This window comes from Gopherus evgoodei, chromosome 7, assembly GCF_007399415.2.
Source record: "Gopherus evgoodei ecotype Sinaloan lineage chromosome 7, rGopEvg1_v1.p, whole genome shotgun sequence".
NCBI lineage: Eukaryota > Metazoa > Chordata > Testudines > Testudinidae > Gopherus > Gopherus evgoodei.
In genome coordinates this window covers 59,926,388-59,950,037 of record NC_044328.1, presented here as the reverse complement: position 1 = coordinate 59,950,037, position 23,650 = coordinate 59,926,388, and the positions used below count along the sequence as shown (strand labels likewise).

The 23,650-nt window shown below is 42.5% G+C and overlaps 1 protein-coding gene across 9 annotated transcripts in view; it reads left to right on the top strand.

Annotated features, from left to right (window-relative positions):
* CSGALNACT2 (chondroitin sulfate N-acetylgalactosaminyltransferase 2) overlaps positions 1-23,650 on the top strand; it is a 60,686-nt gene that overhangs the window by 17,996 nt on the left and 19,040 nt on the right. For 5 of the 9 annotated variants that reach the window (XM_030568970.1, XM_030568964.1, XM_030568965.1 and 2 more), the window contains 2 exons: positions 11,176-11,322; positions 17,300-18,595. In XM_030568970.1, coding sequence (XP_030424830.1) covers positions 17,935-18,595 — 661 coding nt within the window. In that variant the 5' untranslated portion in view covers positions 11,176-11,322; positions 17,300-17,934. The remainder of the gene's footprint in view (positions 1-11,175; positions 11,323-17,299; positions 18,596-23,650) is intronic. The other 4 variants (XM_030568971.1, XM_030568968.1, XM_030568973.1 and 1 more) reach the window with 2 other exon arrangements.

The window sequence follows — 23,650 nt, the reverse complement described above, 5'->3', positions numbered from 1 at the left end:
AGATCCTTTCTCCTGTCGGCTGGGGGAGGAGGGGGGTGGAATTCAACCTAGATCTCCCACATCCAAGGTGAGTGCTCTAACCACTGGGATAATAGTTATGAGGTATGTACCACCACCCTACTCTCTGGCTCCCTGTGTGGAGTTAGGTGCTTGTTTGTCATTCTCATAAGAAACACCTTAGGCACCCAAGCTGCCTAGCTCCAGGAATGCTGACTTTTTGTGAATTGCCTTCCGAGCCACTTCTCTCCCCCCCTTTCATTATATGGGGAATCTAGGCACCTAACTCAGGTTTTATGAATCAGTGTTGGTCCTGTTTTCCAGTCACCCAAAAAGTTAGGTGTTGTTACGCTGAGCATCACAATGCCTGAGCCCCTTTGTGATTCTAGGTCTTCGTTACCAGTATGATTTAACTATCATTGTGTGACTGATGGGCAGAGTCCTATTATCTCCGCCATATATCTGAGCAGCATCTCTCTTGCCCTCTGAAGGATAATCTATAGTAGAAGCACTACAATGATGCAGCTGCACTGATGCAGCTGTGCCACTGTAGCATGTCTGGTGAAGATGCTCTTTGTCGAAGGGAGAGAGCTCTCCCGTTGGCATAATAAAACCAACTTCGCAAGAGAAGGTAGCTGTGTGGACGGGAGAAGCTCTTCCACCGACATAGCACTGTTCACAGTGGTGCTTAGGTCAGTGTAACTTGCATCTCTTGGGGGGGTGGCTTGTTCACACCTCTGAGTGACATAAGTTGTGTTGACATAACCTGTAGTGTAGATAAGTCTTGAGTCAGTTTTACTCTGTTTCTGCTCAGAATATGTTACATGCAGGAATTAGAGATACAGGCATCAACCGATACTGTTGTTTAGGTTCTCAAGGGTGGTTGGAAGGGTACTGTTTAGATTAAAATATATTTGTTTTCTTTGACTGTCAGTTGGTGGTGGATTGCCTGAGAATTTGACTTTTAATGTCGTCTTCATTGCAGGTGACTCTTTCCTCACTTGCGGCTGTTAGGTATGTGCTTATCTTTAAGAGGCTCAGTTGCAGAATACCATCGATTTCCAAATATAGCCATTATGTAACATTGCTTTTGCTGTTTTCTCTGCCGTTTCAACGGTTTTGTATGTGGAGTTGCTCTGTAATTTATGAATACTGTATGTTGACCTGGATACTAGGATGTTTACTCTATGAACATATTGGTTTAGTCTGTAAGAAAACAAGCAGGAAGGACACAATGTCTTAAAATAAGCTACTTCATGGTAAACACTAAAGATTTGTTATGGAACAATTGGAGAGCCCATGGCTCTGAGGCTGATGGCTTGACCTGTTATGGAGCCTTGCAAACCTTTTTTTGCCACACAGGTCCAATGGTGGGAATTGAAAGATCAAAAGGATTATAACAGTTAAAAAGACTGCCTGTTTAGAGAGGGATTTGGTTGTTGGAGAGCTGGTCATACTGAGACAGGCACTCACTGGGGTATCTGAAGAAGGTGTACCTGCCATCATAGGATGATAGAGTTTTAGGAAGTTAGGAAGGGTGTGTGTGTGTACTTTTGCTTTAAACTCCCTTTTCTCTCTCATTATGTTTTGTTCCTACTGCTAAACAGTGCTTTGGTTTTAAGAAGGTTGTGTGACCAGTAATGACCAGACTCTTGAGGAAGAAAGCAGCAGGTGCTGAACTCCATAGGACCTGCTGTTGAGTGTAGTTGGCACAGAGTATTGTAGCCCCAGATCTGGTCTAAGAGAGGGAGAACTGCTGCTTTCTACCCTAGGAGATGTAACGCCGTGCGGCCTGACGCCTAAAGGAGTGCATTCACAGTCCAGAGAAGGGAAAGAGGTGCAGCTTAACCTGTAACCGTGACCTGGGCCATCAACAGCAAGAAGGGAAAAATGGAAAGAGTAGCACTGGAGGAAATCTGTATCGGGTTTCCTAGGGGATGAGAGGGGTAACAAACTGTTGGCACTTGTCCTATGTCAGAAAATAAAAAAATCAGCATAAACTCCTGATTTCAGGAGCATTATGTAGCAGCACCTATGAGAGTGTCTAATATGAAACCTGAGACTTGTGTAAAATGTCAGATTTTCTTCTGGCAAGAATACAGCTTTTTGCTGTGCACATGGCAGAATTTTACAGTGTGAATCACTTTTGAAACTGTCAATATCACTGAGACAATATATACTGGGGGAATTTTTTGTGTGTGATTGTGTGGTTTTGTTTTGTGTTTGGAGTCTGGTCTTTTTTTGAGAAGTGAAGTAAATTCACATAATGTTGTGCAGTCTAAAGAGAGTGTAACATTCTTACCACTGTCTTTTATGATTGAATTATTTATCAGTTAGTCTTTATTTTGCCAAGCAACTGCATTTTTCTACCCAATTTAATATCGGACATTAAGTACACCTTTTCAGTGGATATCTGTTAGATGTGCTCTGCCACTTAATTTTGTATTTTACACTCTTCATAAGATATAAAATTAGTCTTATATGCATCTTGTCTTGTGACTCTTAAAATGTTTTAAATTAAAAGCTAAGTAACTTAATGTCACTGTATTCTGTAGTCATAGTGTGAAAGCATCTTAACTTCCTCATGTCAACATTCCCCCTGCTGACCAGCAGTGTGTCAGGCTCTGCGCTCTTGTGGGGCTCATGACTAGGGTAGAAATGAGCAATGTCTTTTTAAGGTCAATTTCATATTTGTGAAAGATGCCAGATTGACTACCCTGGAGACAGAAGTTCTTTATAAACTAGGCTATTAGATCATCATGAGTAAAGCGTATTGTTGGTCATGCTGCTGTGGATGGTTATGGAATCCATGACTATTACTTTAGTAAAGGGTGGAGGGGAGCAAATAGCATGCCCGAGGGATATTAGACAAATGTGGCATGCTATAGCTAATGAGTGAGGCTGAAAATGATCTTTTAAGGAGCACAGTCAGTTTTGAGTCAGATGTTTTCATAGCGTGGAGCTGATTACCCCTGCCTCTTGATCCTCTCTGGAAGTCACTGTTGCCAAGAGCTCTGTTTCTTTCCATCAGACTTCCTGTTACTGTCTCTTCCATATCTGCAGCCCCACAGGAAAGGAGTCGCTATAGTAACTGTCCTGATAGATTTCTGTGACTCTTCTGATTTACCAAAATTGTGACTGTAACTTCGTTTAGTCTTACTGTGATTGTCAAGGTTTTTCCCACAACAAAGAACTCACCTGGTCACCTGGTTTGTGAATTTATGGGCCAATGAGTTTGTGAAAAATGACTGTAATTGCAAGTAAAATGAATCCCTGTAGCTGTGATCTGGCTCCAGATGAAGGATACACAGATTTAGAAGTATCAAGTGTTAGTGATCAGTAGTACCGTGCTAAAATGACATTGTGGTACCTCAGGCCTAAACTCTTATGGTCTTGAGATATTGCTTGTGTGACCTCGATTTACTACTTCCTTTTCTATTCTTTGTGCATTTCTACTGATTTTTAACATCTCTACAACAGAAGAAAAGGAGAACTGCTCCAGGACAAAAACTGGGCTTCAAAGTGAAATTGACCAGACATGTGCGAAACTGAAAATGGGTCAATAGCCAACATTGACTCAAGGTCTTGTGTGAGTTAGTAATCCTATTCAACCTTGTCACTGTTTAGTGCTGCCTTTCTGTGAATATCAGTCAAGCTAAAATGCATTCCAGAAATAGGCTGCCAGATTTTTTTTACCCTTGTAATGGTCCTACAGTCACTACAAATTATTTTCAATCATAACTTTTTCCTTCTCTACATTAATAACTTCAGTTTTTACTAAGAATATTTCTCTTCCCCAGCAGGGAGAAATAAAATTCACTGTCTGTTTATAACAGATCTCAAGCTGTACTCATTATTTTCTTGTTGTGATCTTCTGTGGGTGGAACACTGAACTCTGCTGGCAAAGTAGAAGCTTTGGCCTAAATTAAGGGCTATATACAAACCCCACTGAAGTTAACAAGAGCCTTTCCATTAACTTAAAAAGGCTTTGGATCAATTCAAATGATACAGATTTACAAGGATTTAACAGTTAAGGTAGTGCTGCAACACAATGTTGAAATACAGCCTTTCTGGAAACTGTCAAATAGCTGTTGCGTGTTGAGTGTGGACAAGTCCTTTATGGAGAAATTTAACTGTAGATAAGGTAGCTTCTTCCCCTTTTTGGTGCATTAAGATTATCTGTAGCTGAAGAAACCAGCTCACTTTAGAAAACTACTGCAATGAGTCATAAAACATCTGGAAGTTAAGACTCTGAAATTTATAGCTTCTCTAATGATCAGCAAGGATTCCTAGCAGAATTAGTATGAAGTTGGTGGGAAATAGGGTGAAATAACATGTTTAAGAGACATTACTAAGGTTTGTACCCTTTGTCCATGAATTGCCAAGAAAATGAGTTGTAAAAATGAAATGTTAATTTTGTGGTGCCTCTTGGGTAGAATTATTAGGGTCTGGGGATGTGAAATTACTGTAAATTTGCCTTTAGAATGAGTCATAGAATCACAAAAGCAGCCAAGCCACAGGATCATCTATAGCTTACAGAAAAGGAAAATTCTGAAGTGGAATATGTGAAAATAAGTATATGCAGACACAACTCAGAATAGTGTAAGAATATACAGAATTGGGTTATTACTATAAGTATAAAAATGCCTCCTCTTTAGGCACTTTTCTATTCTTCACAAAGGACCAAACCAGAATGCTAATGTAACAAAAATAGATAAGTGTTTTGAATTAGCATTTTAGTTTATTTCCTTGTGTTTGGAGAATAAATGAGCTCTTTTGTAAGGCGCGGAAACACTTCTATATTTGAATACATGAAATGCAGTAGGAATAACAACCAGTTATTTCTGTATATCCTAACATATTTTTGGTAACATTGTGTGTACCTTGGATGTCTCCTTTTCAGAGGCATGATAGTCATTCTTCTAAATCAACTAAATTTCTGTCAACCAGAATAAAAGCCTTTTCCTGTGTGAAATCTCAACATGCAAAATTCCAGGATGTAGAAAGTCAGCCTTTAAACAAGGTTGTGCTCAAAACCCCATGTTTTCCAGATAATCTTGTTATACCTTAGCTTTCTGCAGGTATTTAAAAAAAAATGTAGTTTTCAAGGGCAGTGACTTAATTTTCCAACGTTGTGATGCTCTCTGAACCTTCACCCATTTCTAGAATTATATAGTGCAGGCCATCACCCTGCACTTAAAGCACAGGGCTTGGAAAAGTACCTGCAAGTCTGAAACTGATGTGAAAGACTTCTTCTGATCACTAGTAGGATCTGGGAGCAGTACCTTCATGAGAAATTGAGCAAAATCATCCTCAGTCTCCTGGGAAGTGGTACTGAGTACCCATCAGGGTGCCATCCTTGCACCAAGCATGAGGAATTTGTATTTCATATCAGGGATGACTAGCAAAAATATGTAACTTTGTTCTCCCATCACCCTGCCTTCCTGGGGCAGAGTTCTCCAAATCTTTATCCCTTGGTGGGACAGGACTTCAAAGGATCCCACTTGTTGATCTCTCTTTTCCTCCTTTTTTGAGGGGAGAGGAAGCAAGATGAGCAACATGCTTACCTCTGCTGTTGCTGCCAGAGAAAGTTTGTGAGAAATAGTAGTGACAAAAAACTCAATCCTTTAGCTCATTCAGGCAGGTGAGGAGAGAGACTCCACAATCTCTTTCAGTCCTTTACATGGGACAAGATTCTAAAGGAGCAGTGGAATGAGGATATAAAGACGTGATGCAAAGTTTGGGTTTCTGGCTATCTGTTAGTCCTGTGACTGGTAGGTGTCTAGTAAATCTTTCTAGTCTTTTATCCAGTATAAAATTCTTTTTAAAGGCAGTATATTTAAAAGGTGAGATTCTTCCAGTGACATTAGTTTGGCAACTTTGCAAATAGATAGTATTTTCTAGTCTATTAAATATGCAAATTTAAATGTATACCATTTTAAAAAGTACGCCATGTCCAATATGGCTGAGTTGACATTGCTGTAGAAACAAAAATATTTATATGTTTCTGCCTCTTCACTTTAACTGTGCAACCTGATATGTTGCATGTAATTTCTCCTTTTTTAAGGAGAGGCGCAATAGTGATGGAAAAGTTGCCTGTTAACATTGGCATTTATAGGGACATAATTAGATGTGACTTTTCACATCACATATAAATAGGGTAAGGATACATTTAAATGGCAGCAACATATGATGGATGTAAGACCTATGTCTTGGCAAAAGCCTTTACCTCCTAGTAACAACCTAAGAATTGTATTGTTTCTCATGGTCATGTGGCATTGAGGAGGAGGTGGGAAACAGATTAGAGGGGAAAGAATTGAGTAGAGGCATCTGACTAAGGAATACAGGTGAAGTTTCCTTTATAGACCAACGTGGTGCAGTCTTAATGCACTGTATTAGAAATAAGTAAGATAGATTTATTATTGTTGCAACTGTAGTGGTACTTCTTACCAGAGTGCTTCATAAAACAAAGAGAAGGTGCTAGTAGATGTGGCTGAAGAATATGCAGCACTTGTACTTGTACATTGCAGGTGGGTTTGTTAGCTATTCACATGAACAATGCTGACCATTGTCATATATATAGCCACAATAAATAGAAGCTTCCTTCACAAATAGTTCAACCGATCATACTTTTATTTCACCCATTACTGTCCTATCTGTATAGCTCACAATCTTTCTACTGTATTTTTCCCTCTCCTCACCTCTGTGAGCCAGGGAAGTACAACTATCCCAGAGAAATGGGGGAACTGAGCACAGACAACAAGCGACTTGCCCCAAGATCAGACCAGGAGTCTTCCACAGAACAGGGAATTGAACCCAAGTCTACAAAGGCCCCGGCTAGTGCTCTAGCTCCTGGGCCATCCTTTCCTACTTAACAATGATGAGTTGGCTGCTAGCTATTTCAAGTTTGTCTTAAGAGCTTAGCAGAATACAATTTTTTTTTGTTGGTAATTTTGATGGATAATATACATGTTTATTTTTAAACTTTTTTCTTTTTAAAACTTTCATAATTGTAGGACATTATGGGGGCATCAGTCAAATTAATGACATTCGTTGTGATTCAGAAAGTTAATGCTTTTGAGTTAGCTGTTAAAACACCATTTGTCAACCTCACATGGCAAAATATACAAAGTAAATATCCTTAAATCAAACTCTGATTGCTTATGTAGCGTTTGTCTAACTTTGCCTGTCTGTTAATTTTGATTATCATTGATGGAAATATTTTTTCAGTTTGTGAGAGTGAAATTGACATTTGCTGATTAAATGCCTAATCCTTACAAGGCTGTTCATAGATCAAAGTTTATCAAAGGATTTTATAGCAAGTTGCAAATGTTATCCCATTTTAAGCTAGACACTAAATGACTGACTAAGGGCTTGTCTACATCAGAAAGTTGCAGCGCTGGTGAGGGAGTTACAGCGCTGCAACTTTGAAGGTGTACACATCTGCAGGGCACCACCAGCGCTGCAACTCCCTGTTTGCAGCGCTGGCCGTACTCCCGTTTTGTCTCGGGTGTAGAGGATCCAGCGCTGGTGATCCAGCGCTGGTAATCCAATGTAGACAGTTACCAGCGCTTTTCTTGACCTCCGTGGAAGGAGGAAGCCTCTGGTAATCAAGCTGGTTTCCTTTCCCGGTTTGCTCTCTCGGTCCCGGAGCCACCCAGCAAACCGCAGGGAAGGAGACCTGCTTGCTCGGGGTTCCGGGACCAAGAGAGCAAACCGGGAAAGGAGACCAGCTTCGCCGCGGTTTGCTCTCTCGGTCCCGGAGCCACCCAGCAAACCGCAGGGAAGGAGACCTGCTTGCTCGGGGTTCCGGGACCGAGAAAGCAAACCGGGAAAGGAAACCAGCTTCGCCGCGGTTTGCTCTCTCGGTCCCGGAACCCCGAGCAAGCAGGTCTCCTTCCCTGCGGTTTGCTGGGTGGCTCCGGGACCGAGAGAGCAAACCGCGGCGTTCCCGGTTTGCTCTCTCGGTCCCGGAACCCCGAGCAAGCAGGTCTCCTTCCCTGCGGTTTGCTGGCTGGCTCCGGGACCGAGAGAGCAAACCGCGGCGTTCCCGGTTTGCTCTCTCGGTCCCGGAACCCCGAGCAAGCAGGTCTCCTTCCCTGCGGTTTGCTGGCTGGCTCCAGGACCGAGAGAGCAAACCGCGGCGTTCCCGGTTTGCTCTCTCGGTCCCGGAACCCCGAGCAAGCAGGTCTCCTTCCCTGCGGTTTGCTGGCTGGCTCCGGGACCGAGAGAGCAAACCGCGGCGTTCCCGGTTTGCTCTCTCGGTCCCGGAACCCCGAGCAAGCAGGTCTCCTTCCCTGCGGTTTGCTGGCTGGCTCCGGGACCGAGAGAGCAAACCGCGGCGTTCCCGGTTTGCTCTCTAGGTCCCGGAACCCCGAGCAAGCAGGTCTCCTTCCCTGCGGTTTGCTGGCTGGCTCCGGGACCGAGAGAGCAAACTGCGGGGAAGCTGGTTTCCTTTCCCGGTTTGCTCTCTGGTCCCGGAACCCCCCTTGAAGCCGCCCAACAGCGCTGCAGTGTGGCCACATCTAACACCACTTGCAGCGCTGGTTGCTGTAAGTGTGGCCACTCTGCAGCGCTGGCCCTATACAGCTGTACTAATACAGCTGTAACAACCAGCGCTGCAAAATTTTAGATGTAGACATGGCCTAAGCCTCCCTCAGTTGACAGCTTCAGCTATTTGCCAGTATCCAATGACAGTTGATTCAGCCCATTAACCCTGTGACCCTCTTGTAATTGCCAATGACTTGACTCTCTTCCTTGCCCTTGAGGCACTTCTGTAACTTCCTCATTTTCCCCAAAGACATAACAATAATCTAGATGTTCTCATCACTTTCCTTTTAATGATTAAAGTTTTCATTCGTAGATTGAAAATGACGCCTGATGTTTGTAGTATTACTTTCTTTTCCCACTTATATACTCATATAAATGCTTCAGAAGACAGAAGTGCAAACATAAACCTCTGTGCCCCAAATCTCACAGGTTGTGGGATTTAGACTCTTTATTTATTTTTTACTGGAGACGAATTATTGTTCCTCCAGTCCCTTTCAGTACCCAAAAACTGATTGCTATGTTGACTGAATTGGCACTCTGCCTGTGACTCAAAGATAATGAAATGCTGCCATTGCTGCGATAGTCACAGTTCTGGATGGGAAAACCAACTAGGCCATGGCTACACTGGTGCTTTACAGCTTTACAACTTTCGCGCTCAGGGGTGTGAACCTCCCCCCTCCCCCCCCCCCGAGCGCTGCAAGATACAGCGCTGTAAAGCCTCAGTGTAATCAGTGCCGGAGCGCTGGGAGCACGACTCCCAGCGCTGCAAGCTACACCTGTAAGGGATGTGGTTTACGTGCAGCGCTGGGAGAGCTCTCTCCCAGCACTGGCGCTCCGACCACACACACACTTCAAAGCGCTGCCGCGGCAGCGCTTTGAAATGTCAAGTGTAATCATAAGGAAGGAGACTCAGGATTGGCATTGCTGAATCTGTTTTGACTCCGATACAGCCTGATCTTCTCTTGTTGTAAATAGTCTAAGCCTGAGTGTGCCAGTTTTGCCAGGTTTGGGTGTGTGCAGCTTCCACTTAACTAATGCCTTTCTGTATACAATACTTAGCTGGTTTTTCTAATGCTTTAAGGAAACCTAAAATTCATTAGCCAGCAAATGATGTGTTTCCAGTGCTTGCTTTGCTGTAAAATTCAGAAGGAAATGGGAAAGGATCATTTATAAAATAAATATAATTTTCTACTAAAGAAAGGTTGGATGTCACTGTTACATCACTCCGTGTCCTGGTTTTGCACTGCAGACTAGCTTTTCTTTCTGCGTTGACTGACCACATCTGGACCCAGGTCAGTAGTTTGAGGACACATCTGGTATTAATCACTTTTATAGAAATGTGGTTGTATTTATGTAATATTTTATTAGTAAAATGTTCTTGACATTTTTCATTCATTTCCCCTTCTTAAGGACATACTGTGTCTAATTACTTGAAATTACTTGGTTATAGATGTTTATATATTTTGTATTAATTGTTCAGTATGGACACATTCAAAAAATGTCAGTATTAGCTTTTGGCTTTGATTCATCTTGTTCAAGTCTTCCTTCAACCCCTGTAGTTTGTTCCTTAGTTAAATATTGTTAGACATTGATTCTGGCAACTGGAGGTGGGTAACTACAGGACTACTCATATACATGTACACTTCAATCAGACCACTCCTGTGTGTGAAGTTCAGCACATGCACAATCAGGGAGCTGTAGTCTCTTACTTGAAACTCTGGGTGGCTTGATGCTCTAGTAGAGAGTTGGTACAACAGGCATATTTGAAATCCCAGGTGATGTTATGTGTAGTTAGAAGTTGGTCTATGCACAGAATTGAGACAGAAGAATTACAGGCTTTGGCTCTGGTTCCAACTTTGTGCCCTTGGGCAAGTTACTTAGTCTTTCAGCCATACTCATCACATTTGAGAATAGGTGTAACAGTGTACATAGATGCCTATTTTATCAGTGCATGACACTTGCCGCAAAGTGTCATCTGAGAACAGGTTTATTTGATATTGTAGCAACAGAGAAATAGTGTGGGATCTGTGTGGTATTGTCGGATAAATATTGACTTAATAGTTATTGCCACTGTACATCAAACATGTGCAGGATGTGGTGTGACATAAAGACTTCATTGGTGAGAGTTTGGGAAGACTGCATCTCTGGCAGATGCCAAAATTGGCATTCCAGTCATCACAAATTATGTAATGGTGTAACCATTTCCCCCTTGCAATCTTTTCTTTTAATTATTTACATAAGAAAACTAAATTGATATTCAAGTCTGGATTCTCAGGTGAATTTTCACTTAAGTGCCCAAGAGAACAGTTTCACAATGTGGTGTGAGAAGTGCAGTTAATAGCCCTTTTTTGGTGATGTGGAGGATCCCTGAGGTTGCTATCTGAAAACAGGACTAAGAACTCCCTTTAATGCTCTTAGCAGACACAAGTCTTGAACTGAAAGTCCTAACATTTGTCGTTCTAGATTCCCTGCAGTAGGGAAGAGACTTACTTAGGATAGAATCTTTTGAGCACATGATGAGAATTGTGGGGAGCGCCTAGAACTCATGTATGCCCAGAGAAAGGAAGTCAGACCTATTGGGATGACTGATGTGCTCAAATTTTGTGTCTCTCTCTCTCTTCTCCAAAGATAGAGAGTGGAAAAGTCTTGCGAAAATTAAAAGCAAGAACAAAGGAGGAATGCCTGATTCTTGCGCAGATTGCAGCATACCTGAATGCCTCCAAGACAGAGTCAGCCCAAAATTCCAAAAAATGGATGTCCATAACTTACGATATAGTAAGTTTTTCCTTTATTTTTTTGCAAGAGTGTTTTTCAAAAGCATGAACAATAATTTACTTGCCTTAGTAGCTGAGTTAATACATATACTCACTTTTGTTTCCTATTCTGTTTCTTGTTTGTTTTTTTCCCCCTTGTAATCTTAATAGTATGATGAAAATACTCTTTGGCTGCACTGTGTTTAAGAGTGTATCTTTTGGGACACTATTCATTAAAGAGAATCCATCGCTTATGTGTGGAAGAATCAATCTCAATGTTCATTTCAGAACAAGTTTGTTTTGGTTTCCCAGTCATGGTGATAGTGTAATTGGCCCTTTTCTGCCTTTCTTTAATTTGTCCCCATCTGATCATTTTTCATTTGCTACCTACATGCAAAGACTTTGCAGATGTGCCTTTCCACCCTACTCTCTCTTCATCAGAGTCTGGTTGATTCTCTGCTCTCTCTTCTGGGATGTCATGCTGCCAATGTAAACTTAACATCTTTGATACTGAATGCCTTCTCTTCTCAGGGCTTGTCTACATCAGAAAGTTGCAGCGCTGGTGAGGGAGTTACAGCGCTGCAACTTTGAGAGTGTCCACATCTGCAGGGCATCACCAGCGCTGCAACTCCCTCTTTGCAGCGCTGGCCGTACTCCCGTTTTGTCTCGGGTGTAGAGGATCCAGCGCTGGTGATCCAGCGCTGGTAATGCAATGTAGACACTCACCAGCGCTTTTCTTGACCTCCGTGGAAGGAGGAAGCCTCTGGTAATCAAGCTGGTTTCCTTTCCCGGTTTGCCCTCTCGGTCCCGGAGCCACCCAGCAAACCGCAGGGAAGGAGACCTGCTTGCTCGGGGTTCCGGGACCGAGAGAGCAAACCGGGAACGCCGCGGTTTGCTCTCTCGGTCCCGGAGCCAGCCAGCAAACCGCGGGGAAGGAGACCTGCTTGCTCGGGGTTCCGGGACCGAGAGAGCAAACCGCGGCGAAGCTGGTTTCCTTTCCCGGTTTGCTCTCTCGGTCCCGGAACCCCGAGCAAGCAGGTCTCCTTCCCCGCGGTTTGCTGGCTGGCTCCGGGACCGAGAGAGCAAACCGCGGCGTTCCCGGTTTGCTCTCTCGGTCCCGGAACCCCGAGCAAGCAGGTCTCCTTCCCTGCGGTTTGCTGGCTGGCTCCGGGACCGAGAGAGCAAACCGCGGCGTTCCCGGTTTGCTCTCTCGGTCCCGGAACCCCGAGCAAGCAGGTCTCCTTCCCTGCGGTTTGCTGGCTGGCTCCGGGACCGAGAGAGCAAACCGCGGCGAAGCTGGTTTCCTTTCCCGGTTGCTCTCTCGGTCCCGGAGCCAGCCAGCAAACCGCGGGGAAGGAGACCTGCTTGCTCGGGGTTCCGGGACCGAGAGAGCAAACCGGGAAAGGAAACCAGCTTCGCCGCGGTTTGCTCTCTCGGTCCCGGAACCCCGAGCAAGCAGGTCTCCTTCCCTGCGGTTTGCTGGCTGGCTCCGGGACCGAGAGAGCAAACCGCGGCGTTCCCGGTTTGCTCTCTCGGTCCCGGAACCCCGAGCAAGCAGGTCTCCTTCCCCGCGGTTTGCTGGCTGGCTCCGGGACCGAGAGAGCAAACCGCGGCGTTCCCGGTTTGCTCTCTCGGTCCCGGAACCCCGAGCAAGCAGGTCTCCTTCCCCGCGGTTTGCTGGCTGGCTCCGGGACCGAGAGAGCAAACCGCGGCGTTCCCGGTTTGCTCTCTCGGTCCCGGAACCCCGAGCAAGCAGGTCTCCTTCCCTGCGGTTTGCTGGCTGGCTCCGGGACCGAGAGAGCAAACCGCGGCGTTCCCGGTTTGCTATCTCGGTCCCGGAACCCCGAGCAAGCAGGTCTCCTTCCCCGCGGTTTGCTGGCTGGCTCCGGGACCGAGAGAGCAAACCGCGGCGTTCCCGGTTTGCTCTCTCGGTCCCGGAACCCCGAGCAAGCAGGTCTCCTTCCCTGCGGTTTGCTGGCTGGCTCCGGGACCGAGAGAGCAAACCGCGGCGAAGCTGGTTTCCTTTCCCGGTTTGCTCTCTCGGTCCCGGAACCCCCCTTGAAGCCGCCCAACAGCGCTGCAGTGTGGCCACATCTAACACCACTTGCAGCGCTGGTTGCTGTAACTGTGGCCACTCTGCAGCGCTGGCCCTATACAGCTGTACTAATACAGCTGTAACAACCAGCGCTGCAAAATTTTAGATGTAGACATGGCCTCAGACTCTTCCTCCTCCTCCTTTTACTCACTGTTTGCTATTCCACTCTCCTTCCTGTCCCTCAGTATTCAGAGATGCTTCTGTTGTTTACTTCTGTCCTTTCCTCCCTGTCGCTTCAGTTTCCCCCTCCTCCCCCCAAATGCTGTATCCTGCTGGTGTATTCTTTCCAATACATCTCAAAAATTTATTTCTTTTGATTCTCTTTGCTTGTCGTTGCTTTTAAAATCCTTTACAACCTAACTTGTTCTCTGCTTCCTCTGTCATCTTCTGGTTCCCACTTGCCCCCTTTACTTCATCCTACACCACAGATGACAATCCCTTCACGTTCTTCACTCTTGCCAGTGGCTTCTTCCAGGAATCATTTCTCCCTCTTGTTTCTCTCTGCCCTTCCCTCCCCCCATCTTGAATTCTCTCCTTCACCTGGTCTTTTCTACATTCACATTCCCTCCTTAGCCCATTTTGTACAAAAGGTCTCTAAACCCTAGTTCTCTTCCCCCTAAAGAAATGTTAACTGCCCAAGCTACCCACACCAAGGCGCGCAAAAAAAAACCAAAAAAAACTCTCCTAGCAAATGTCATGGAACCTGTGTGTGCAACTCACTCAGAAGTTGGAATATTTTACTACTTGTTGCTGGCTTTTTTCCTTAACTTTTCCCTATTCATTTTGTATTGAAACACTGTTATTTGGGGCCACACTCTTGTGTCTCAGTAGTCTATGGAGTGTCTAGCGCACTGTTGTTGGTGCTGTCAAAATAATAGCTGAAGTATTGGGCAAGAATAAATCTGAGTCAGTTGTGGAATGCATAAAACCTATTCATATGAATACAAATTGCACTTGTAGATAAGAGAAAGCACAAGTAAATTAATAAGCTTAAAGATTTGCCAATAAAGATGTATGCACTGTGTAGCTTCCATAGGCTGTGAGCATGCTCCTTGCATTCATTCACCTCTCCCCCAAGCGCCACCCTCCCACACTTCTCTATTGCAGGGACTCGCACCAACTCCTCCCATTTCCTTCCTCACACCATGGGCTCTGTCTCCATCCCCAATACCACTGATCCTGATTATCTCCCCTCCCCGCCTCCGCAAGAGCAGAGATTCTGTGGCTCCTCCTTACTCTCCCCACTACCCTTGGAGAATACTCCATCCCCTCCCCCGTGCCAGGTGTTCTGTGTGCACCTTCATTCCCCCTCCCCTTATGCCTGGATCTGTGTGCCCTACATTCCTCCTCTTTCCCCTTCCCCTACTCTTCTCTGGATTCTTGTTTTCCCCATCATCACCACTCACTCTCAGTCCTCTCTGGGTCCTTGTTTTCACCACCACTACTGCCCTTCACCATACTACAAAGTCTCCCCCTAAGGCTTTCTTATTTCTGTCAGTCTGGGGTACAGGCAGTCTCCTCACACAGCAAACCAAGTTGCTGCCCCTGTTATACATAGGTTGCAGAGAGATTTCTCTGCCTGCAGTACCGGGTAGTCTCTGGGCCCTGATATTCCTGCGAATTTGGCTTTTCCAGTAGTCTGATTTGCACCAAAATCAGTGTGGTTGTGCCCACGGATGCCTTGAATATGCTCTGAATTGTTGGACTGATCAGTTGTGGCATTCAAAATCTATCTCACTACAGACAAAAAGATGCCATTGAGTTGAATGTAATGCCTCTGTGCATGACCAACAACCCAGAACTATTTCATTTAGACCTTGCCCGAGAAACTATATTTGTTTAACTTTAACCTTGAGATCTCTAGCACTTGAGTACTTTGATAAATAAATTGTCTCAAAGGATATTAGATGCAAATAAAGGTAATCAGAAATGCAAGTTACATTTGAGCAGTGAGGTTACCTTAAATAGTTAATGTTTTTAGTAGGGCTATCAAGTGATTAAAAAAATTATGATTAATTGCACGATTAATGTCACTGCTAAACAACAGAACACCATTTATTTAAATATTTTTGATGTTTTCTACTTTTTCAGTTATATTGATTTCAATTACAACACAATACAAAGTGTACAGTGCTCACTTTATATTTATTTTTGATTACAAGTATTTGCACTGTAAAAAAAGCAAAGTATTTTTCAATTCACTTAATACAAGTACTGTAGTAAAATCTCTTTATCATGAAAGTTGAATTTACAAATATAGAATTATGTACAAAAGAAACTGCATTCAAAAATAAAACAATGTAAAATTTTACAGCCTGCAAGTCCACTCAGTACTACTTGTTCAGCCAATCACTCAAACACATTTCTTGTTTACAATGTTACCTGAAAGTGAGAACAAGCATTCTCATGGCACTGTTGTAGCCGGCATCGCAAGATATTTACATGCCAGATGTGCTAAAGATTCATATGTTCCTTCATGGTTCAACCGCCATTCGAGGGGATGTGCATCCATGCTTATGACGGGTTCTGCTCTATAACAATCCGAAGCAGTGCGGACTGATGAATATTAATTTTCATCATCTCAGATGCCACCAGCAGAATATGTATATAATATATAATTTTTTTTTTGAGCGATTCAGGTTCTGTAGCTTTTGCACCAGAGTATTGCTCTTTTAAGACTTCTCAAAGCATGCCCCACACCTCATCCATCTCAGATTTTGGAAGGCACTTTAGATTCTTAAACCTTGGGTCCAGTGCTGTAGCTATTTTTAGAAATCTGACATTGCTATCATCTTTGTGTTTTGTGAATTCTGCAGTGAAAGTGTTCTTAAAATGAACAACATGTGCTGGGTCATCACCCGAGATGGCTAAAACATGAAATACATGGTAGAATGCAGGTGAAGCAGAGCAGAGGACATACAATTCTCCTCCAAGAAGTTCAGTCACAAATTTAATTAACGCATTATTTTTTAATGAGTGTTGTCAGCATGGAAGCGTGGCCAAAGCATGAAGGGGCATACCAATGTTTAGCATATTTGGCATGTAAATACCTTGCTATGCCATCTACAAAAGTGCTATGCAAATACCTGTTCTCACTTGCTGATAACATTGTAAACAAGAAGAGGGCAGCATTATCTCCTGTAAATGTAAACAAACTTTGTCTTAGCAATTGACTGAACAAGTAGGGCTGAGTGGATTTGTAGGTTCTGAAGTTCTACTTTGTTCTGTTCTTGAGTTTTATGTAACAAAAAAGCAGTTATAAATGTGGAATTTTTGTTACATAAGTTGCAGTTTCACCACAGTTTGCACTGCACATTGTATAAGTTGAACTGAAAATACTATTTCTTTTGTTTATCATTTTTACAGTGCAAATATTTGTAATAAAAAATAATATATACTTTGATTTCAATTACAACACAGAATATAATATACAAAAATGTAGAAAAACATCCAAAATTTAATACATTTTAATGGTATTCTATTGTTTAACAGGATTAATCACGATTAATTTTTTTGATTTACTTGTGTGAGTTAATAGCAATTAATTGACAGTCCTAATTTTTAGTACTATTTTCAGAAAAAAACAACCATAATGATTAGGGAAGCTCTTCAAACATGACACAATAGGACTGGAAAAGAATTCTTTTAACATATCTGCTTGAAAACAGTTAACTTTTATTCAGCTGTTCTTATTAGTATGCTCCAGACAGTTCCATAAGAAAGAATTCATTCATGTGTAACACAGTGGAAAGAACTAGGAGATTTTACAACTAAAAAAAACCGAAAAAAACCAAAACTTGTAATCCATCATGTCTACATCTTTGGATGTTAATGTTTTCTTCATGTGTTTTCCAGCTGCCTGGCTGTTTTGTAGTTCTAATATGCACCTTTCATTTAATTTTAGGTTCTGCTTTGGTATTGCTGACTCAAACCACAGAAGCCCAAAGAAGGGGGGAAGTGGAATAAAATACTCAATTATCAAGCGCCAGAGGAAAATATCAAACTGTCCAATGAAAACTACTGTTACTGAGGTTTAGATTGCTCCTGCAGTGTATAAATGAGTGTGTGCAATAAAGCTGTGCACCAAAAGCCTACCAGTCCCAGTATTTGCCTGGTTTCTTCACTGAGAAGAACTTCAGACTAAAAACCTTAATTCTTGTTTTTAAGAAAAACAAATAAAAAAACAAAAAAAACGGAAAAGAGTCAGCAAGGATTCACAATGTTTCTGTCTTGTTTTGGTCCAGTTACCAGAATATTATGGGAATTGTATCTGATGGCATAGATGACATTTTTCCTTTTCATCATGGAAGTTAGTGACTTTAGACTTTGTCTCTGCAATATCAAATGATTAAGACACGTGCTGAAAGTTTTTGTTTTTGTTTTTGTTTTGTTTTGTTTTTGGCTGACATAACTTTGATGTGACAGTTTAAAAAAAATAATCATGGTTTCATTCCCTTTTTAAGTCTTTCTGGGGATGCTCTTGAAAAGGTATGAAAAAGAAAATCAGCTTTTTGGTGGGGGACCCGAAATCTTATAAGAATGCCCAGAAGGAGTTTAATATTTCAAGCCAGGACCCGTTGGCTATTGGTAGGTCTTGCCTTACTATTCAGTTTAATGTTGTTCATGTACCTGCTTGAGTGTGCTCCACAAACAGATGGCAATGGATCTCTGCCTGGCATTGTAGGGGAGAACTTGGGTAAAGAATATTACCAAGCTCTTCTACAGGAACAAGAGGAACACTATCAAACCCGGGCTACTAGTCTGAAGCGTCAGATTGCTCACCTAAAACAAGAGCTTCAGGAAATGAATGATAAGCTGAAATTGCTGCAGGAAAAAAGGAGCCCAAGAGTCAATGGCATGGGCTACCAAGGCACCAAAGAACAAGCATCCAATGATCTTCTAGAGTTTCTTCATTCCCAAATTGACAAGGCTGAGGTGAGCATCGGGGCCAAGCTACCTAGTGAATATGGTGTAATTCCTTTTGAAAGCTTTACCTCCATGAAAGTGTTCCAGTTAGAGATGGGACTCACTCGACACCCAGAGGAGAAACCTGTTAGAAAGGATAAGCGAGATGAGTTAGTGGAAGTTATTGAGGCTGGTCTAGAGGTAATCAATAATCCAGATGAAGAAGATGGACAAGATGATGATGATGAAGGAATAGGAGAGAAATCGCTCTATAATGAAAATGATTTCATAGAAGGTACTGTAAAAGCTTATTTAATAATTTATGCATTTCTCAATCATCTGCACAGAATATCATACACCATGAATAATTGCAAATGAATTTATGGTTGTAAAACAAAATTGATAGGTTTTTTCATGTCTTTAGAGTTTTGATATCTACTCTAATAATGTGTACTACTTCTGATGCACTAAGAAAAACCTTAGACCTGGCTTGCCTGTTGTAGTAGAATCTGTTGCTTCATAATATTGCATAATACCGTGCATTGATGGGGGGGGGGAGTAGTAATTTCAGTGAAGATCTTTTACTATAGCAAGCAGACAAAACAAGCCGTGCCCGTTTGAATTTTAAGAGTTGGATATCCCATCGTTGAAGATCATTTTGCATATGTTGTGCTGATGTAGATATAAAATGGTACCTAATACTGAAGAGGAGCTTTCAAAGGCACATAGGGCAGTTAGGTGCCCGGCTCCCTTTGAAGGTCATGAGGCTTGATCGCCTAGCTTCCCTTTCTGTCTTTGAAAGTCTCCATTTAACTTTGTTCCTTTGTATCTGTTATGACTAGATAACTGTAAACTGCATGTAGGTGAAGAGGTCTATATTAATGTCACAATGCAAACTAGTTGCCAATATTTAAAACATTGGCAGATGCATCTGTGTTGGGGGAGAGAGTGGTATTTATAGAGTAACTTACCTTTGTTAGAGTATTTGGTTGCTGAGGATCTACGGGTAGATCTTCAGGTGGCATAAAATAGCACAGCTCCATTAGTCAGTGAATCTATGCAGAGTTAAACCAGCTCAGGATCTGGTCTGTTATGTGTAAAACCTGAAACCAGATTACTCAAACATATGACTTTTAAAATGCTGGCATTATTAAATGTGTTAAATTCTCAGAATCCCAGGGGTAGGGGAGAGAAGATGAATGTTATTTCAGCTGCAAGACACTGAAGCAATGATATATGAACATTGCTTTTTCAAGGCTGATGTACTGAAAAGGTACAGTGACCACTATTTCTCTAGAACTCAGTCTTGAAGGTACTCTATACTAAAATGTAATTCTGATGGAAATATTAAGATTTTTTATACAGGCTTACAGTATTAAATACAGTACATATTGCCAGAAGAAGTCAAAGTGAATAATGCTTTAGAGCTAATTCTTGTATTTTCAAGCACACCAAAATCTGAGTAGTGATGTATTATGTATAGTTAAGCAAATACATACATGAGAATGCTACACAGTTGAAAGGGTTAACTTTTTTTAGTCAGATAACTTAATCAGCTCCAAAACTTTTTGGAACTTCCAAGTATAAAGTTCTTTTGTTATCTTGGGGGGGCGGAGGGTAGGAGGAGTGAAAATGCATCTAAAGTATAGCTGTAAAACCAGGCAATGCGGCGTTGGACTTTAAAGTTTTTCACCTGAAAACATGTTTTAATTTGCTTAGAGAGACATTCTCACAATGTCATTTTACATTTCTGTTTTTCTTTTAAATTACAGGTGTGCGCAGTAGCTTTCCTCTAAGACATATTGTGTGCACTTCAGTGAGGCTTTGTAGCTTTTCTGTTAGCCCCTTTTAATGACTGTAGCTGGACAGGCAAACTTTTTGGCCTGAGGGCCCCATCAAGTTTCTGAAATTGTATGGAGGGCCGGTTAGGGGAGGCTGGGCCTCCCCAAACGGCCAGGCATGGCCTGGCCCCTGCCACCATTTGACTGCCCCCTCCCCCCCCCGCTTCTTGCCCCCTGATGTCCCCCCCACCCCAGGACTCCTCACCACCCCCAGACCCTCCGCCCCGACTGCCCCTCGCCACCTCATCCAACCCCCCCTGTCCTTCTGACTGCTCCCCAGAGTCCCGTCCCCATTCAACACCCATGTTCCCCACCCTCTGACCACCCCGACCCCTATCCACACCTCCGCCTCCAACCACCACCCTGAACTCCCTTACCCGCTATCCAGTCCCCTGCTTCTTGGCCCCTTACCGTGCTGCCTGGACACTGGTGGCTAGTGGCGCTACAGCTGTGCTGCCCAGAGTACCAGGACAGGCAGTCATGCCGCCTGTCTGGAGCCAGCCACGCCACTGCGCAGCACAGGGTCAGGCTGCGGTTCTGCAGCTGCGCTGCTGCCCAGAGCATTGCGCTGGTGGTGCAGGGAGCTGAGACTGCGTGGGAGGGGCCGGGGGCTAGCAGCTCAGGGGCCAGGCAGCAGGGTCCCATGGGTCAGATGTAGCCTGTGGGCTGTAATTTGCCCACCTCTGGACTATAGGCCTCTGAGAAAGCAAGAAGACAGTGCCTTATGAAACAAAAGTTCTACTCCTCCCTTCACCTCTTTACCCCAGATAAATTGACAGTTTAGTTCCTAAAGAACATCTTTGTCTTTGGAAATTGAACTCATTCCTTCTGTGGTCAAGACAGTGTTTTATGACTTGGATTACAGGAATCACATAACCATTATTCAGTACTTAAGTGAAAATACTTTTGTGCTGTAGGTCATTTAGGGTATGTTAGTTACTAGCCACAGTAATGTAACACTGTTTCCTTTCAACCAGAGATTGTACCTATACAAGTCACCCTATGGCTTCCTATGCATGTGAAAATAGTATTGGCAGACTTGAGAAACTTTTTGGCCAGTTGAAGAGAAATTTTATTTGAGCATTAAATGTTTTGACTTCAAATTTCAGAACTAAACTTTTCATTTTTAATGTGTTGTCCCTTTCAAGGACTTGAGTGTTTTACTTTAACTTGTCATTTTGTTAGAAAGCTGCTGCCATTATATTTGTGAAATACAGTGCTCCCTTATAACGGCTTAAGCCTGAACGCTTGTGATGGATGTCAGACCTCATTGTCCCTGTCCTAAAATAACAGTAAATGCTCTTAATGTATGTCTAGAAATGGTATCCCAATAACAAGGTTTCTCTGCAAAGCTTTTAAGCACTTTATTTAAATTGGCTTTAATGGTCTGTTTCTGTATTGACAAATATTTTGACATCTAAACTGATATATCATCGTCAACAATTGAACTCCAATCAAAGATTCTAATGAGATATTTAGAACCAGAAACAAATTTAAGCTGATTGGGCCAGATGACTGGGAAACTGATATTTGATAGTATGGAAGGTCTGGAAACAATAGAATTGATTACTTTACGTTTAAGTGAAACTGAATGGCTTTGTATTGTCTATTTCAGCCCCATTGAGATACTAAGATTTAGTAGACAGACTGAATTGAAAGAAAAACCTAATTTTACAAGCATAATTATACCAAAATGACACAAACGAAACAGGAAAAAAGGCATTCTTACTGTGGAGTAAGTGTCCACGCAGGGAGTTTATAGTGGTATAATTTCCTGTGTAGACAAGACCTTCTTTAGTAGGTATCTTAACTTTTTTCTAAACTTCTGTTTATGAAGTATCACTTCATTGATTTTTTTGAGCTCTGCTTTCTCTCATGTGCTTCCGGATATGTACCTAGTGGACATTTCATTTTTAAATATTTGCGCAGGTCTCTCTCTAATAAGACTTCAGGGTCTCATTGTCATAACTTTCCTACTCAGGTCTTAACCTTAGAGTTCAGAACATGAGAAGCTAGCATGAAATCTCCAAACTTAATTACCAGCTTGGATCTGATATCGCTGCCACCAGCCAGAAAATTCCAGTGTCTGGCTCACTCTGGTCTCCCCAAAACCTTCCCTGGGGGACCCCAAGGCTCAGATGCCCTGAGTCTCACCACAAAGGGAAATAACCCACTTCCCTTCCCCCTCTTTACCTCCTCCCAGATTTCCCCGCCCTGGGTACTCTAGGATATTCCCTGCTTCAAGTCCTTGAAACACAAGTACCGAGAGATCAAATCTCTCTCTCCCCTCACCCAGAGAGTATGCAAAGTCAGGCTTAGTAAATCTAACACACAGAGATTTTCCCCCTCCCTTCGTTCCTTAGTCTTAACCAGTGAAAAACACTCAAACAGGTCTTAAAAAGAAAGTTTTATATAAAAAGAAAGAAAAAGACATAAAAATGGTCTTTGTATCAAGGTGACAATATACAGGGTCAATTGCTTAAAAGAAAAAATGAATAAACAGCCTTATCCAAAAAGAATACAATTTAAAACATTCCAGCAACTACACACATGTAAATAAAAAAAAACAATATAAACCTATTGTCTTACTATCCTTGTACTTACAACTTGGAAACAGAAGATTAGAAAGCCTGGAGATAGAGAGATCACTCTCAGAACCGAGAGGGTCACCGAACCAAGACAAAGAACACCCACCCAAAAACTTCTCTCCCTTGACATTTGAAAAATCTTGTTTTCTGATTGGTCCTCTGGTCAGATGTTTGGTTCCCCTTGTTAACCTTTTACAGGTAAAAGAACATTAACTCTTAGCTATCTGTTTATGACACTCATGCAGGCCATTGCCATCTCCTTTACTACCATCTTTTCCTTCCGCTCACCCCTTGAATTTGCACTGAATTATTTTTCCAACGTAACTTTTTAAATCTGCGCTACAGTGGTACATAATCAAGAAATGAAAACAATCATAATGTTTTACAACTCCGAAACCTCAGTTCCTAGTAAATCTTAGGGCATATCTACATGAGGACACTGAGGAACAGTCATATTTTATTAAGTAAGGGTTGAATTTAAAATGCATTAGCTAAAAGCACATTTAAGCCTTGTGAACGCTGTCATTCTGAGTTAAGCTGAAGTGAACTAAGGCCAGTTTAATTCACTTCCAAAGGGAATTAAGATAAGGCCACTTTACTTCTGAATGAGCCCATCCACACAGCTGTAATGCACTTTAAAAATGCATTTTAAATTCAACCTGTAGTTAATTCAGCATAACTTTCCTGAATGTCACTATGTAGATGTTCTTTTCCTCAATATGGGGCGGGGGAGAGAGAGAGAGTGTGTATGTGTGAGAGAGAATCTAGCATTTTCAAAGAGTATACTTTCTAATAATATAGTATATATAGTTAATGAAGTTTGTATGTAGTGTGGATTCCCAGTGGGGCCGACCATATGGCCATAAAAGCTTCACACAGAAGCCATGATACTTGCCAAATATGATAGATTGCCTTGGTACT